We start from the raw sequence: 16,806 nt of genomic DNA on the forward strand, positions 1-16,806 counted from the left end.
CAGAAGGAGTTTTTCCAAGACCTCCCACTCCTCTGGAAATTCCAATTAAACTTGATACAAATTCAAATCCCTTCTGTATGGGGGGGGGGGGGGGGGGGGGAGTATGGACATTTTCTGGTACTGCAATATGTTATAAATGTCCTGAGCTGTATTCAATGTCAAGAGAGCAACCTTGGTATGATGTGTATTGTGATGGTAACTAGCCAGAAACATTTGTGAGCCTGTGTTCCTTTCCCCACAATAATTCAAGGGAGGGCTTGTCTTTGAGAATGTTGGCCCTTAGGCCTTGATGGTTGTATTTAACAAGTGTAAGGGAGGGCTCTTATTTGAGAATGTTGGATCTTGGGTCTTGATGGTCTTATTTACCCAGTGTGAGGGAGGGCTCTTCTTTAAGAATGTTGGCCCTTAGGTCTTGATGGTCTTATTTACCCAGTGTGAGGGAGGGCTCTTCTTTAAGAATGTTGGCCCTTAGGTCTTGATGGTCTTATTTACCCAGTGTGAGGGAGGGCTCTTCTTTAAGAATGTTGGCCCTTAGGTCTTGATGGTCTTATTTACCCAGCACAAGGGAGGTCTCTTCGTTGAGAATGTTAGCCCTTAGGTCTTGGTGGTCTTATTTACCCAGTGAGAGGGAGGGGTCTTCTTTGAGAATGTTAGCCCTTGGGTCTTGATGGTCTTATTTACCCAGTGTGAGGGAGGTCTCTTCATTGAGAATGTTAGCCCTTAGGTCTTGGTGGTCTTATTTACCCAGTGTGAGGGAGGGCTCTTCTTTGAGAATGTTAGCCCTTAGGTCTTGATGGTCTTATTTACCCAGTGTGAGGGAGGGCTCTTATTTAAGAATGTTAGCCCCTAGGTCTTGATGGTCTTATTTACCCAGTGTGAGGGAGGGCTCTTCGTTGAGAATGTTGGACCTTAGGTCTTGATGGTCTTACTTACCCAGCATGAGGGAGGGCTCTTTGAGAATGTTGGATCTTAGGTCTTGATGGTCTTATTTATGAAGAGTGAGGGAGGGTTCTTATTTGAGAATGTTGCCCCCAGGTCTTAATAGTCTTAGCCCCACCTCACACTTGGGAAATGAGGCTATCAAGACCTGAGGGCAAAATCCCAATTTGATTAAATTATGTCAAATGAAAATCTATCCTACATATGCATGACCAGATCAAGTAATTGCAAAATGACATTTGAAGAAAGAAACTTGCTTCAGGCTGGCCTAGAAAATTAAGAATGACAACTTCTTAAATAACCTTATCTTTATTACTGGTCAATGTAAAATATATAAAGAGACGAAATATTTATTTCACAAACAAAAACAAATGTCACTTGCTATAACATGCAAAACTTGTGACCAGCACATCTAATAATAGTAATTATATTTAAATTATTAATCCAATGCAAACATATGAAACAACATGGAGTCAACAAACCAACTATCACGGACAATTTTTGCAGTCCTCAAAAAGTGCCAGAATAAACTAGACTGCGTTGTTTATGAAATGTTGTTTATACAAGTTCTCAAACCATCACTGAATGTGCAATCGGACTCAATTTGTGCAAAGCTATTCCATTAGCATAATTATCATGCTCACAGGAATGCCAAGTAATGATATTCATAACTCAACTCTTTTAACAACTTTGACATTCAATGATTTTTATTCTTGATAATGATGTTGCATACATCGAAACGTCAAATAACGTTATTCCTTATATTTCAACAATTTTATTACCTTGGAAATAACAGAAAACACGAAAGAATTACATTGCCTACTCATTAAACCTACACAGGTATTATAGAGCTACTGCAGGTGAATAAACTTATACAAAACATAGCTTGTAAGTAGTGTCAGCATGTCCACATTTAGAAGCATAAGCTTGATATTTTATATATATTAATATATTCTGTCTATTTCAATATACTGATAATATGCTAGCCATACAGATATCTATAAGTTTTGATTTAAAAACACTCTTGCTCAAAAACTACGCACTAAAATTATGGTATTGAAAAAATTGCCAAATGTTTATCATATGCATATTTAACACACACTAAACCTTTAGTTTTGAATTTTTGCACACTAGAAATTGGCATGGTAACACTGAACAAAGAACAAAACACCTTTTAGTTATTAAATGTACTTGTTCTGCAATACAACATGCAAAGAAATCAAGAAAACAAAAGATAACACCTATTACTGCAACAACGGGTGTGCTTTTTCCGAATCTCGGCTGAGTATCAGCCAACACTCTTGGATGACTATCTGTTAACTTGTCGTCCATGTGTCAGTTGCCATAGTGACAGATATGTCAACTGAGTGTCCGTCGAGCATTGGTCACCATGTTATTCAGGTTGATAGACTACCTAACCTTTTTCCTAGTAAAGTCTGCATATGAGCCAAGTGGCCCATCAGGCCAGCTTATCCCAGTTTCTGTAGCATGAAGCGACTAGGAGTACTTCTACTCCCCCCTGGATAGGATGCTAGTCCATCGCAGGGCAACCCCCGGTATTAAGGTCCCTGGTACCCATTTATATGCCCGGGTAACTGGAGAGAAGCACTGTGAGAAGAAAGTGTCTTGCTCAAGAACACAAGACAAGAACACAATGTCCAAGGCTCTAACCTGGACTGCTTGATCCAGAGATGAGCACACTACTGGTAACCATGAGTCCACCGTGCCTCTCACAACCTTCCTCTTGACTGCATAAGGCCCATGATCAAAAAAGCTTGCACACCGGTGATGTGACCAGCATCATGAATTTAAAGACTAATCGAATATATATAATATTAAAAGAGGAATAGAAGTAAGGACTTGCTCCTAATGTGCACTTAATAAATCCCATCGCTTCTAATACAACTCAATACATTTTCAATGAGTCTACTGTTCACTTTAGCAAAACTCAACTACATTTTGACCCCTATTAAACGGCCACCCTCAGGGAAATGGGTAGTGGCCTCCTAAAAGGGGTTGGCCATTTAATAAAGGTAAAAACAATAGAAAAACCCTCATCAGGACTTTGATTACTGGCCGCCTAATAGGGGTGACCATTTAAGGTGGCCAAACAGTTTTCATGCACGCTTTTGCTGATGCAATTCAGCACGTGCACAAGGATTGCAAAAAACAAACATGCTGTCAATAGAGCGATCATTTTATTTACTCAACAGCCCCACTATCTGTGCTATTTTTCTCTATAACTGAACGTGGTGTATTGATGGTTTTAGTCTTTTATTACAAAGATATGTTAGAAAGGGTAACGATGCAAAGAACCCAGTAATTCTCAGCTTTTTCTTTGTTACCAAAAGAACCCAGTTAAATGCAATGCATGCGTAGTAAGTCAACAAATTGCGATTGGATGAAAAATTGCACTCACGGAAATACGCCTATTTCTCGAGAACCACTCATTAGAATTTCACGAAATTTGGCACGAAAATACTTTAGGAAATAAGTAACTGGAGTATTGAAAAAAACTGGACTTTAGCAAAGGAAATTCTAGATATTCCAGTGAACCTTCCACGAGGGATAATTAAAGATCTCTCTGTTAAATTATTATTAAAATGGTGTTAACTTGTGAGAATCCTTACAAGCTTGTTGCATGCAAATTATAAAGAAAATCTGACCACTACCAGTAGATTTTCTACAAATAAACAAAACCGATTTTAAAGGCCTGTTTATATTTATTTTTGTTGCCATGGCAATGGCACATACGTCAGCTTAACCAGCAAAAAACAAAAGTTTGTGTTGTTAACTTACTTGCTGCCATTTTTGGCGACCAAGGGATCAAGGGTTTCAGAGAAAAAGGTGAATGAAACCCAGGTATCAAAAACTGTGTTCAGCCACCTTAATAGGTGGCCGCTTAACAGTGTTTCGACTGTAATAATTAACTCATTAAAAATCAAAATCATTCATCCTAAAACATTGACTGTACTATGTTAGCTCTTAGCAAACAACAATGAAAAATATCTGCAAAACTATTGCAGGACACCACTGTTGTGTGGACATTTAAACTGAGTAATGAGAAGCCACCAACTTTGTAGATCTATATGGTCTACATACTCAGTTCTCCTCAATTCTAGGTTGGAGATTTATGCTAATATCTAACAGGTCATCACATAGCATCAGGAAATTTTCAGGCAAGAAAATACTTGGTTGTCCGTTAATCTAGAGAGAGAGTACTGTGTTGTTCCAGAAAATATCCTTACCCCTCCTATGGAGGTTTTTATTATCCCCACTTAAAGGAACACTGTCACAAGTTAAGAGTCATTTTTAGCCACGTATAACATTACCTTACCTTTTATAAAATAATACTTTGTTAAGTTACTAAAACACCAATGAGGTAGTGATAAATTAAACCAAAACAATGGAAGGAAGGTCAAGTATGGCAAAGATTAGTTAGTACAGATTACAAACAACCAACTTGACAAACGTACGCTAAACTTTTCAAGATTCATGAAGAGTAATGAAGCTCCTTAAATCCCTCTGGAATTCCAGCTTTGAGACCCGTTTCTGCCTTCAAATTGCCATTAACCGTCCTTGGTGTGGGTATAGATAATTTCTGGAGGCACACATTGTCCCACATAGGATGTCTATATATTTTACAGTTTCTTTGCCCTTGAGGACGGTGCCTACTTATGTTAGTGCACGTACGTTCTGCGCATCACACAAGGCATGGTTTAAGCGCAACACATGTGCTGGGGTTGACATTGATGCAATCAACTACCCTATCAAGTACACGACTAAAATGAATGCAAAATTTTCCTACTGTGACCAAATCAAGTTTAATGAACCTGCACTTAAACCAGGAATACCGGAAGAGCAGCACATTGCTAACCACTGACTGTTAATGTCTTCCAGCTGAAAAACTAGCTATCCATCAAAAATTATACTGAAATCCAACTGTAAATGTGTACCTGCAGATGGCGTAGTGCATGTGCAAAACAAGTGTGAGATGCGTTTTATTTACTGGGGAGGTGGTAGGAAAAAAATGTAATGGGCACCATAAAAGTTTTCAAAAAATATCAATAACATTACAAACGTATGGTTACCCCTATATTTTATGTTATGAAATGGAAGTGGCAAGCCTATTCAACACGTCATTTGTTTCTGGTTGTGAGCAAAAGGTATTTAGACTGTATTTAAGCTGAACCAGAGGAAGGCTGTCTGAGAGACGCTAAAAGCACTTTTGCAACAATTTTGGTATTAAAAGCATACCACAAATGTTTTATATGTTACCATTTACCATGCAGTTTTAAGATCTTTATAATTGTGTTTGCTTTTCTGTACGTAAAGGCGAATTTGAAGGAAATCTGTGAAGAAATATTTCTTCTTTTTTCAGAAAATCCTGATGTCACCGTTTTTGTTGAGATTCAAGGCTAATTATCTCAAAAAATGCGTGGCTACCCCAATTTTTCTTTGTGGATTCCAATAGCCCTTGCAATTTAGATTTACTTTTTCGGTGTGGTCCTAACCTAGCATATTTAGTAGGCACCGTCCTTATTGGGGTCAGGGTGTTAAACTTCTGGTGCAACCCCTATACTCAAGCATTGGTCAGGTACTCCCCCAGAGGGGTTTCGGAGCAGAAAATAGCATGCATTATACAGGTTTCATGACATCACCAATCTAAGGTTTCTTTCTTCATTGATAGGCGTGGACTGTTCTCAGAAAAAAATTGAGAGTACCACCGCCGATGCTTCCTAATTAACTGATCCTCCTTTACCAACAGTGGCCTTGACACATAAGTCTTGTGGTTCCATATCATAATATCACGTTCAAGCTATAAAAAACAGCACATGAATCTGGTTAATGTCAACATGAAATATTGCACTATAACAGTTACTACCACTATTAACTAGTTACAATGCAAAGGCCTTCTACATCTCATGGCGCAACAAGGACTGATAAGTAACCATACAACTTTATCCTGGGAGAGTACAAAATATGGACCGTTCAAAGACATGTTTACTAGAAATTTAGGTGTTCTACAATGCTCATTTTGGGGGTACAAAAGGGGGGGTCCAGTTTGAGGGTCCACATTGTGTCATCCCACTTTAAGCCTTGCTGCTCTGTCAACCCCATTCAAGAGCTGAGGGTGGGTAGTGTTTCCATGGTAACAATAGCCTGCAAGCAGGCTCACCTTTGAGTCACACACGTGAGCGGCAAAGAGCAAAGCGATCAGGCAGGAAGGAGTTTGGTGAAGAGGCGCCAAGAAAGTGAGCCTGCCCTGATCTCTGTAATTTCCTTTCATTTCTGCTTCGTCCGAGTGAAGTGAAATACCATTGGTCGAAAAGCAGGAAAGGTAAGAAAACTGTCAATCTGTTATGTCTGATTAGGAGCGATTAAATCCCCATGGAGTCGGTAATTTACCGCACAATAAAAAACAAGTCATCCACATTTGGAGTCAGCGGAAGAGTTGAGTACGCTTACTACTTATGTTTTAACAAAGTTCCAAACTAAAGAGGGAGCAAGAAAATATATGTTAATGAATCAAGACGTACTTGTCGTGTTGCCGACTGCATATGGGAAGAGTTAAATATTACAAACGTGTGTGATTGTAAGCGGGCAACAAAACAACACAAAGGCATTTGCCCGTTTGCCAGCATAGTCAAAGACCAGATTGCCAAAGCAAGATCACTTCGAATCAAGTTTGTGGCCGTAGTAGACATAAACTTTGACAGTTTTTCTTTGGCAAATCTTTATGAACAACAGATATTGCACCTATATGTTGTTTTCCCAAGAAATCTGAGCTGCCAAAGTTCATACTTCCCATGAAAATTAATTGACTTATTCTTTTCTGCAGTATCTGGGGTGGAAATAAAAAATTTGCAGAGATCAGAGCAGGCTCACTTTCTTGTCTCATGGCTATGCTACGCATGCTTGTGCTCCAACGTGAGCCTGCGAGCAGGCTATGCTAACAACACCCTAAGCTACATGTAAACACCTTGGCTCTCAAAACCAATCATTCATTCCTTGCTGTCTTTGCTTGTATCTAATGGTCTTCAAAGCAAGTCTCCAGCATAAAATATTTCAAATGATACATAAATCTCAGTTTACATTGATATCATGAAATAACATAGTATTTGGCTAGAATAGGTTTTTAAAAATTTCAACCATACATTTATGCATAATTTTCCATGTTGCCAGCAGCTGGATTAGGTGGCAACTGGATTTATTTAGCATTCTCGGTTAGTGCCAAGATCAACTGTGATCCAGCCTGCACACTGTATATTGTTATTCTAGCTAACTGGTCCACAGAAAAAAAACTTAGGATTCCTTTGGACTGGATTTAAAGCAGCAAGCTAAGTGTAGTAGACAAATACTGCAGTCTTGGCTTGATTTCCACTTTTCTCTAGAGTCTGGTCTACATTCCTCCCAGAGAAGACTAGACAGTTGTACTGTCATAGTGTTACTCTCATAAAATAAAGTCCTTACTTAGTAAACTACTTAACTTATTAATGGATAATAGACCATACTCGTATTTGCGGTATAGGACTGGACCTAGCTTGCAACTGACACTAATGCAGGGAATCTTTTTAAATTATATGGCATTTGTCTCTTTTAAAATGATATTCCCCACATGAGCCTGCATTGCAAGCTAGTGCCAGTCCAATACCAAGAATACAAATATGGCCTGTTTGCACTTAACACTGAAATGTGAGGCAAACAAGACCTCCTGATTTTATTGCTGCATCGTGTACATTTAGCGTTGTAATCTTAATCAGTATAAGATAATGGGACAGTTATTGAAAATACCTGCAGAGCTTCTGCATAAAGAAAAAATTTGGCAAGAATTGTAGGGACAGTCCAGGATGCATAGAGTGAATGACGCATGATTTGTAACAGTGGTTCTTTTGGAGTGATTGAATGAAGGAAGATTCCATCACCCACAGAACTTCTCCATTTCATAAATACAAGACCTGGCCCAGTCTGTAAAAGAATGAGAAAAACAGACTGTGTAAAACATAACATTTTTGAAGACAAGATTAAATATTAACAAGTTTAACCAAGAAAGCTTTATTTTGGGCAGTTTTGCTTTTCGGGTAAAAACGGGAGTACAGCCTTTAGAAAGATCAGGCCCAAGTTATTACTTAGAGTTAAGAAATCCAGAACCTCTGGCTGGGGAGTTGGGGGGACTCTGATATGAAAAGGTTGGGAAAGCTGACGGGAAAAATTATTTGAATTAAAACCAGATAGGAGATCAATCTGGGTGTGGCTTGAGCTTTATTTGACCCCTAAAAGATACCACTTAAAATGGAATAGGCTTGATTACCAGCTGCTGCTCATGAAACGAGCCTGCGCTGCTAGCTGGTAGACCAGACATGAGAGACCAGTGAACATTGAGCCTAAAAACAGAGTTTCTTTATTATGTACACCCCTATAATATCTATGACTTGCTGGCGCATGCTTTGTGCAGACCCTACAATTCACTTGATGCCAGAGAAACCAGAATCCTCTATGGTACTGACATTTCTTCATTAATGACAGTCCATTTCATCTCAGGGAAACAAGCGTTGATACAGTCATTACCTCTACAATAAGCACCTTTAGCCAAAGACACAGTCATTATATCTCATTTTGGCCAGGGTTGACATTAAAAAGGTTCAACTGTTTTCATCTTTATAATTTTCACAAATTAGTGTTAAATTTCTTAAACTGAATTGAACAGAGAGCTGCTGGATAATAATATTATCTATCATGCAAATATCGACAAGAATCAGTGCATAGATTATCAGAACATAATACAAACCTGCCTGGCTGTTAAATGGAAGTCAGTGTATGGTATTATGTATCCAAAGATTGACAAGACATGTGTCAACCTCAAGTATCCAACATGCTTTTCATCATTCTCCAGTGGTTTCCACTCAGCATGCCACTTGTGTTTTCCAAACTGCTCCCACCAGCTAGACAAGCTGTATCTTAGATCAGTACCTGAGATAATAGGTGAGCTATGAAGATGACCAAGGTGGGCTAAATCTGATCCATTTTCTGAAGTATCCTTCATAGGTTGTGATAAAAAAAAAATTGTAAAAATAAAATAAAAAGAAAGACACCCCAAAACATAAATGTGTTGGTTTTTAAACTGCCTCCATCCCTCTGTAAATTCCAGTTTTGGTTCTTTCATTAACAAATTTGGCTTTTGAGATCCTAGCTTCTAAGACCAGAGTCTAGTTTTTTGGAAGTTCCAATAACTCTTGGGGTGGGTATGAAAATTTTCTGGAATCTGGAAACAGACATCATAATTATGCAGATTCTCTCTCTTGTTAAACCGCTGGCCAACACGATTTCCCCAAATCCTTTTCAGCGCCAAATGAAGCTTACGATAAAGACAGCTGTCATAGTGGGTCTCAATAAAATGCAGACAAGATGGCAGCAGATGGCAGCAGATGGCAGTTGGTGGATGGAAAAATGCAGATGATAAAACATGGATGGAAAAATGCGGATGGAAAATTGCAGATGGAAAAATGTGGATGAACACATGTGGATGGAAAAATGCGAATGACAATTTGTGGATGATAAAATCTTGATGAGGGGTATTAACTACTATGTTGATTGGTCTCTTGGTGCCAGTCGACTTTCACTATTTTAGGTAGGGAGAAGTGGCGTATCTGTCAACAGAATTCAATTGTCACAGTAAGAATACTGTTGTTTCCTCTGATGGCTGGCAGTGGAAATATTTGTGAGATTAATGCTCTTTTGGTATGCCAAAGAGAAGAATAAACTTTTATCGACAGAAAGAGTTATGGTACATGTACGGTTTACGATTAAGACTTTTATCTTTTGGATGGATTCAATATCCTGAATTATTTTTGCCATCATTTATTTTTGTCATTTTATTCACACATTTCCTTTCTGATATAGCAAGATAGTAAATTATTTAGTTTTGATCTGGTGAAACCATTAAAACGTACAAGAAAAGCTTTGTCCCGGAACACCTATGTGCAGTTAGGAATTGAAGTGTACTTTTTAATATCTTTGGGAAAGATTTCTAAATCAGGTTTTTGTCAGATTCCCACACCATGACACAGGGACTATTCAGGTATAGTGGAGCACATTCGGTTACTGTAGCTGCATTTCATTTGACAAGGTCTGTGTTCTGCAGTGGAGATTTTCCTAGGCGTAGACAGTGAAGGTCCTTCAATGTAGTTGTAAATAAATCAGGCCATCTTATAGAATTTAGGCCAGGAGAAGTCCAATATCTTTTATTCAATCACAAAACAGACCCAAACATTTTTACACTGGCCAAATATAGAAAAACAAACGGAAAGCCTTGATTGAATAATAACAGACTAGACTTTCCTTTTGTCATCAGACTCCAGTTTCTTTCAGTACTTAAGGACTGTAAGAAAACATCCTAAGTTAATTTTCCCTCAACTTCATAAGGATTTATCATCTGCATATATTGTCATTCACAATTTTCCATTCCCGCTTCGCCATCATTTTTCCATCCTCATTTTTCCATCCTCATTTTGTCATCCACATTTTTCCAACTGCCATCCACCACCATCTGGTCCATGTTTACAGACCCAGTCATAGTGCATGTTCCTTGGTTTCAGTAATTATGATTGACTGTTTGTTTTTGCACATAAAGCAAACAGAGGCATCAACACCATAGCAATATTTGTAGTGAAACAAAAATGTGTTATCATCCTGCTTTCCATAGTTTCGACTGTATAAATTTTGTTAATGCTAAGTATGTAAACTATTTAGTTTTAAAATTTTTGCACCACTGTGGACAGGAAAAAGATGTAGAAAGTAACATGCACAACTCACTTTACTTTGTGCATCTTTTTTCCTGTCCGCAGTCGCACGGAAAGTCTAAACCTAAATACGCACTCACATTAACATAATATATGCAGTCAGAACAATGTACAAAGTTAAGTGCCAGAGACTGTTACACACACATGACAATTATCACGTTTCCCAAACCGAAATGAAACATGCAATGCGTATTAGGAACGAGTAGAAGACAAATAAACTACCCAATAGTACGCAGGTCTTCGAAATTTAGAACAGGCTACTTTAGAAAGGCGTCGATCACATAAGTGTGCTAATCACCTGATGTGCGTGATGATACGACCTATGAACTGGTCAACAGAAAAATACATCAGCTCAGAGAAATTTGATCATGATGCTTTTAATTACAATATGGTGAGGATATCTTTACGGTGAACTCTGCTACTCTAAAGAAATCAATCCCAAAAAGGAACACAGTTTGAACAATACAATTTACCTCAATGTGTGCATTTATCGTGTGCTGTGTAAAGCCCCTGTATGTCCAAGTTCCATTGCTGATCTCTTCAATATCATCAGGTGTCCAAGTGGGTTCGATCCCCTCTGCATGATACCAAATGTAAATAGTAGAATTCTTTTCTACGCATGGCCATGCTTTGATTTGTGCACAATCAGGAATTTTATCACTGTACGGAATTTTAGCACATTTTCCGTCCTCCCCGCGGAAAACCCAACCGTGGAATGGACATTGTAGGCAGTTCCCAACAACCTGGCCTCCAATTCCTAAATTTGCTCCCAGATGCGGGCAATATGCATTGATAATATACGCTACACCATCAGTTCCTCTAAACACAGCAAGATGCTCTCCTAACACGGAAATATACTTAACATCACTCACTGCCAGCTCGTGTGAATCGAGTACATGGAACCATCCATTCGGATAAACAGGTGGAATGTCGCCGCACCTCTTCCGCTTTCGATATTCGTTCGCTACGTCTTTTAATGATCGCTTCTCTTCCGACACATAGCCAATCTCGTGGAGTTTTCGCTTCATTTCTAAAGGAGTAAAGAATAACTTCCAAAGTTTCAACATTATGTAGCCGAGTGGTAGAGAACATGCTGCAAGAAGCCAGGAGTTTAAGTTTTGCACCGTAGTCGCAAACAGCGGTAAAGTCGTGCCCCAGACTGAGTGGGAAAAGTCGTGTAATTTTAAAAGCATTGGCGATGCTGCTGCAACAACGGCTAAGAAAAGACAGGAGCAAAGCAGTTTAGAGGACGCCATTCTTGATTGGCAAGATTCTCAAACTACACTTGTCCCAGTTGTTCAGCTCGACACAAAGAAAGCTATCTGATAGGATGATGGATTTCGAACGCATACATAAATAATCAACGTAAATAAACCGCCAAAAAAAAAATTATCATTCGTGAAAAAAAAAGAGCAACGTTGGAACATAATTTATGCATTGCACCCCTCTAGGCATGGCACTCTATTCGGTATTTTTACATCCATGGTTACATTCCCAATGGGGTGATGTAATGTTTTCTTGTTTTTTTTCGCACGGTGCCACCTTTTATTTACAAAAAGTAGAAGCAGACATTATTTTAGAAGGAAGATTTTTACCCGCACAAGCTACAATAGATGATAATTGCTTTTTCATCACAAACGTCTACGCCCCAACCGATTATTGTGAGAAGACTACTTTATACCCAAATTAAGGGAACAATTTCTAGCAAACACAGATACCTCAAAATCAGTCATTTCAGGAGACCGAAATAAAAGCCCTCACTGGGGGTATCGAATGGTCTTTGCGCGCATTTGCGAGCATGGGAGCAGTGCGTTTATTTTTGCGAGCACGAGCAGTGATCAAATTTGCCTTGCGAGCAGCGAGGACTTTAAAAAAGTTAAGTTAAAAATTTAACACACGCAACCGATAATAACTGTATTGCCAAAACCTGTTTTCTCTTTTTCAGTTCCACTCAAATCGTTTCAATTTCTACGCTCAATTTAAATCCCAGATAGTTCTTCTTCTTTAGTTTGGGATTAATTTCACAGCAAAACTACAAACAATTTTGCAATGAATATTTTAGCGACAGTGGACACAGTAGCGACTAACATTATTTCAAAAATTGCGGTCACAAAAAGCCGTTATTTGAAACATTTTCAATCCAAAGCAAAAAAAACAAAATGTGAATAAATACTTACGATGTTTCTTGAGTCACAATTTGCTTGTTTTGCTGGTGTTTTATCATATTTTGCTTCTTGGAGCGTTTATGAGGCAAGTTACCCTGGCGCTAAGGGAGCCCTAGGCTACCCTAGAGCCATGGTAAACCTACCTGCCTTATAAACACGTACATGAAAAAAAAACAAAAACAAAAACAAAAATGAGAAATGTGGGAGTGCTAGGGTAACCCTCTTGCTAGGGTAACCATAGCACTAGGGAGGTAGGAGGTAGGAGGTAGGAGGTAGGAGGTAGGAGGTAGGAGGTAGAGTTACCCTAACACTAGGATTACCCTACCTCCTGACGTTGTGAACACACTACGAGAAGTTAAAAGCTCCCAGACTTAACGGAGTTGTGATATAAAAAGTATGTTTTTGGGTTACATAATTCTTAGGAAATGTACACAACGTGGCATTTAGTTTGCCAAGCATTTCGAGCTTCGGTCTCGATGATCGGCAAACCGTGTCAGTTCCCACTGATTGACTGAAAAAGATTTAACGCAATGAAGCTTCATTTGGAGGCATCCATGATCTAATCAGTTGCAGCCATACAGCTTGGACAGCCTCTGACAGGCTCTGAAGGTCAAATAGTAATAGTAATATTCTTCATGTCATCATGACTCTAGATTACTTTCATCCATTTGCGGGGTGCCTTTCACGGATAATTCTTACGCCTGTCAGTTTCAATAAAACAAGGAAACATGTCTCCAAAAACATTCATATAGCGCTTGCATGTTTCCCCAACTTTTCCTTGTTTTGTTTGCAAGATGCAAATTATTCTTCTGCTACACGGCAGAGAATTTTTACAAAAATCCGAGCATGCGAGCAGTTGCAAAAATTTCGCGAGCACGACCAAGCGAGCACACATCTAATTTTTGCGAGCAGTTCGAGCAAAGGCCAAATTTTGCGAGCATTTTTAAATTAAATAGGACCATTCGATACTCCTCTCACTGACAAATCTTTGGTAGGCTTCAGAATCTATCTTTCTGTTATTTAATTTTTACATGTCTAAACTTGTTTGACTTTTTGAAGTTCTTTCTGGGTGTTCCCTCGTTTAGTGCGGAACTCATCGTAGTTTAAAAATTTGGATTTAAAGAAGTCTAAAAATTTGGAAGGGTAATCATCTTCGGATTAGTGGCAGTGCATTTGTGATCTGTTTGACTGTTCATTTGGAGTTTAGTGCCAGCCTTGATACTTGTGAACTGTAAAGTTATTTGATGTCCAACGATGGGAATTGCTGATACAGAGATGTTCTTCAAGTTTCCGTAAGAAGCGATCGTGGGCAATGGTTTCTTGTGTCGGGCGGACCTTTAGAGCAGAAACGTCCAAGGCTAAGGTCGTAGTCTCGAGGCACTTCAAGTCAAATTTGACGGCGTTGTTCGCGAGACATTAGAAATTGCTGGAAGTTGCTATTGAAAATTTCCGTTCCTTCGAGCAAAGGAAATGACTTTTTGAGTAGATTGGAGCTAATTCAGCTCATACCTAGGCTAAAAATGTCCAAAATGTCCAAAAAATGCGTTTTTGCCAAAAAGCTCCAGGTGTCATTGGGTTATTTACCTAGTTCTGCGCTCATGATCCCACAGGTATCCTGCAGTGCTGAATTACTTTGGTGAAATAGGTTATAAACTATTGATTTTTTTTTCTAAGTATATTTAACAAAGCTTAAATATTCCGAACGAATTTCTTTCTTTTCTCTGTCACTTTTCATGAAGATAAACTTTGTTGATATTAAAGAAAATCTAAAATGTTATAATTGTCTTGGTGCACGTTTTATTTTTTGCGCGCGTTTGATTTCTATTTGAAAACTAACACCTTTTGTATACAATTGATCTTTTAATCTAGCTCAACAGCCAACTTAGCCTTCTCATACCGATATTGCTGGGCAGCCTTATCATTACCACGGGTGGCACTGAGGAAGATGTTGCGGCCAGGTGAAGGAAGGCACAAGCTGCTTTCTCCATATTAACGGACCAATATGGAGATTAAAGTTCACTGATCTCTCTGTACACGAAGATAAGGATCTTTAACTCCAACGCGAAGTCAGTTTTGCTTTATGGATCCGAGACCTAGAGACAAGCAAAAAAGATTATCGCCCAACTGATTGTTGTACCTCATGTGTTACATTATTTGAAACTGTATGAACAAGTACAGTCGAACCTCTACTAGGCGGCGCCCTATAAAGCGGCCAGCCATTATTTGGCGGCCAGCGGCCAAAGTCCCGGTAAAATTGTCAGCTATACAATGTAGTAAAAACCTCTATTAAACGGCCACCTCTATTAGGCGGCTGCAGCCAGCTTATTGCCGTCCCAAGCGTGATTTTGTTTTGTTTCATTCCTCTTTTAAACAGCCAGGAAGATTTGAAGTTGGACGTTTTTAGCCAGATCGATGAAGGTAAAAGAATGACAATATGGAATTCTGTAAAAACACATTTTCAGCCGTATTTGATTAAAACAGTCACAAAACAAAGTCTCGAAGCGTTTTAGTTTGTTTGTACAGCACACGAGCCAGTGTTGGATTGACAGACACGTCGCGTCTGTAAGCGTAATTGTTTCTTTGGCTTTCGTTAACGTTATGGACCATATTATAACCATCATATATTGTTCTACTTTTTCTCCACTTTCATTTGTTTGTACCTATATTTGATAAACTGAAAACTGGGCCACGCCCAACGTTGTTTTCGCGTGGACCTCTATTAAACGGCCTCCTCTGTTAAGCGGCCAGTTGTCTCGTCCCCGACAGTGGCCGCTTAAAAGAGGTTCGACTGTAACTGATACTGTGTGATCGTTTAATACAGGTCAAGACAATAGAAAAAGTACCGTTGGGACTTCGCAAATAGTGACCGCGACCTCTTAATAGAGGTGACAGGTCAAAATTACAGTAATTAAGGGAAGTAATTTCGGGACTTTGAAAACTGACCGCTTAATAGAGTACAATAGAGGGTGACCGGTTAATACGGTGCCGCTTAATACAGGTTCGACTGCATACGACATTGTGTCAGCCTTGTGGTAGTCTTTAATAATTCTTGTAACTACTCAGCTCGTTTAGTTTTTACTATTTTGAGTAGTTTTTTTGCTTATTTAAGTTTAATGTATTCTTTTGCTGAGTGATATTCTATGTATCATGCAAAATAAAATGGTTGTTGTTGTTGACTTCTCATCGTTTTACTTTTCGAGTTTGGCTGATTAGATCTCCTGCGAATGGAATTTTTTTATGGGAATTTAAGGTAATTCCATCGAAATAGAACTCACAATAGATTCAAACTTTACCTGTTGGCTGCTTATATCAAGAGAACTTAATAATTTGAAATAAAAAAAGGGGGGGTCCCCATATTCGTTTAGGAGCAGGAGGACCTTCAATAAACCCCATAATTCTGCTTTCAGAAACGGTTATATTTGAACCATTCACCTTACGCTTTAAGAGAGCAGAAAAATAGACAGCAAGTTAAGCGAGAAATACAAGAACGGATGTATTGCATAAATGTTAAGGAGCAATTTGATGTACGTTTCACAATAAGGGCACTCATATTTAGTCGACAGGGATACAATTTCTTCCAAGCACGCAGTGTTCTGGGGCCACATATTATCTTTTACGAGCGCTTTCTATGCTCTCATTTTCCTTGATAATTTTTTACTCTGCAATAGGAATTGGACCATATTCACTGTATAGAAAGAAGGTGATCTTTCCATTCAAACTAAATAACAAAATCGTTAGGCCCCGGTACTCGTTTCCGAGGAAAAAACTACGATTTGTCTCTCGCAAGCCAAGCCGTTTAGAAAAAGTCACCATTTAATTTTGTATCTGTTGTGTATGTGCACGCGCTCGTGAGCGCGCGCTAATTGTATATTGCTCATGTCTCAAAAACTATTGCCTATACA

At 38.8% G+C, this 16,806-nt stretch overlaps 1 protein-coding gene across 1 annotated transcript; it reads right to left on the reverse strand.

Moving 5' to 3' along the window:
• Positions 1-97: 97 nt before the first annotated feature.
• Positions 98-12,734, reverse strand: LOC145485055 (cholesterol 7-desaturase nvd-like). The gene is made up of 4 exons (XM_081463710.1): positions 11,213-12,734; positions 8,729-8,977; positions 7,735-7,908; positions 98-5,758 (listed from the first exon to the last, which is right to left on the reverse strand). The coding sequence occupies exons 1-4, from the start codon at positions 11,993-11,995 to the stop codon at positions 5,597-5,599; spliced, it is 1,368 nt and encodes a 455-aa protein (XP_081319836.1). The 5' UTR covers positions 11,996-12,734; the 3' UTR covers positions 98-5,596.
• Between the last annotated feature and the right edge of the window lie 4,072 nt (positions 12,735-16,806).

The sequence above is a fragment of the Orbicella franksi genome, chromosome 1, assembly GCF_964199315.1.
Source record: "Orbicella franksi chromosome 1, jaOrbFran1.1, whole genome shotgun sequence".
Lineage (NCBI taxonomy): Eukaryota > Metazoa > Cnidaria > Anthozoa > Scleractinia > Merulinidae > Orbicella > Orbicella franksi.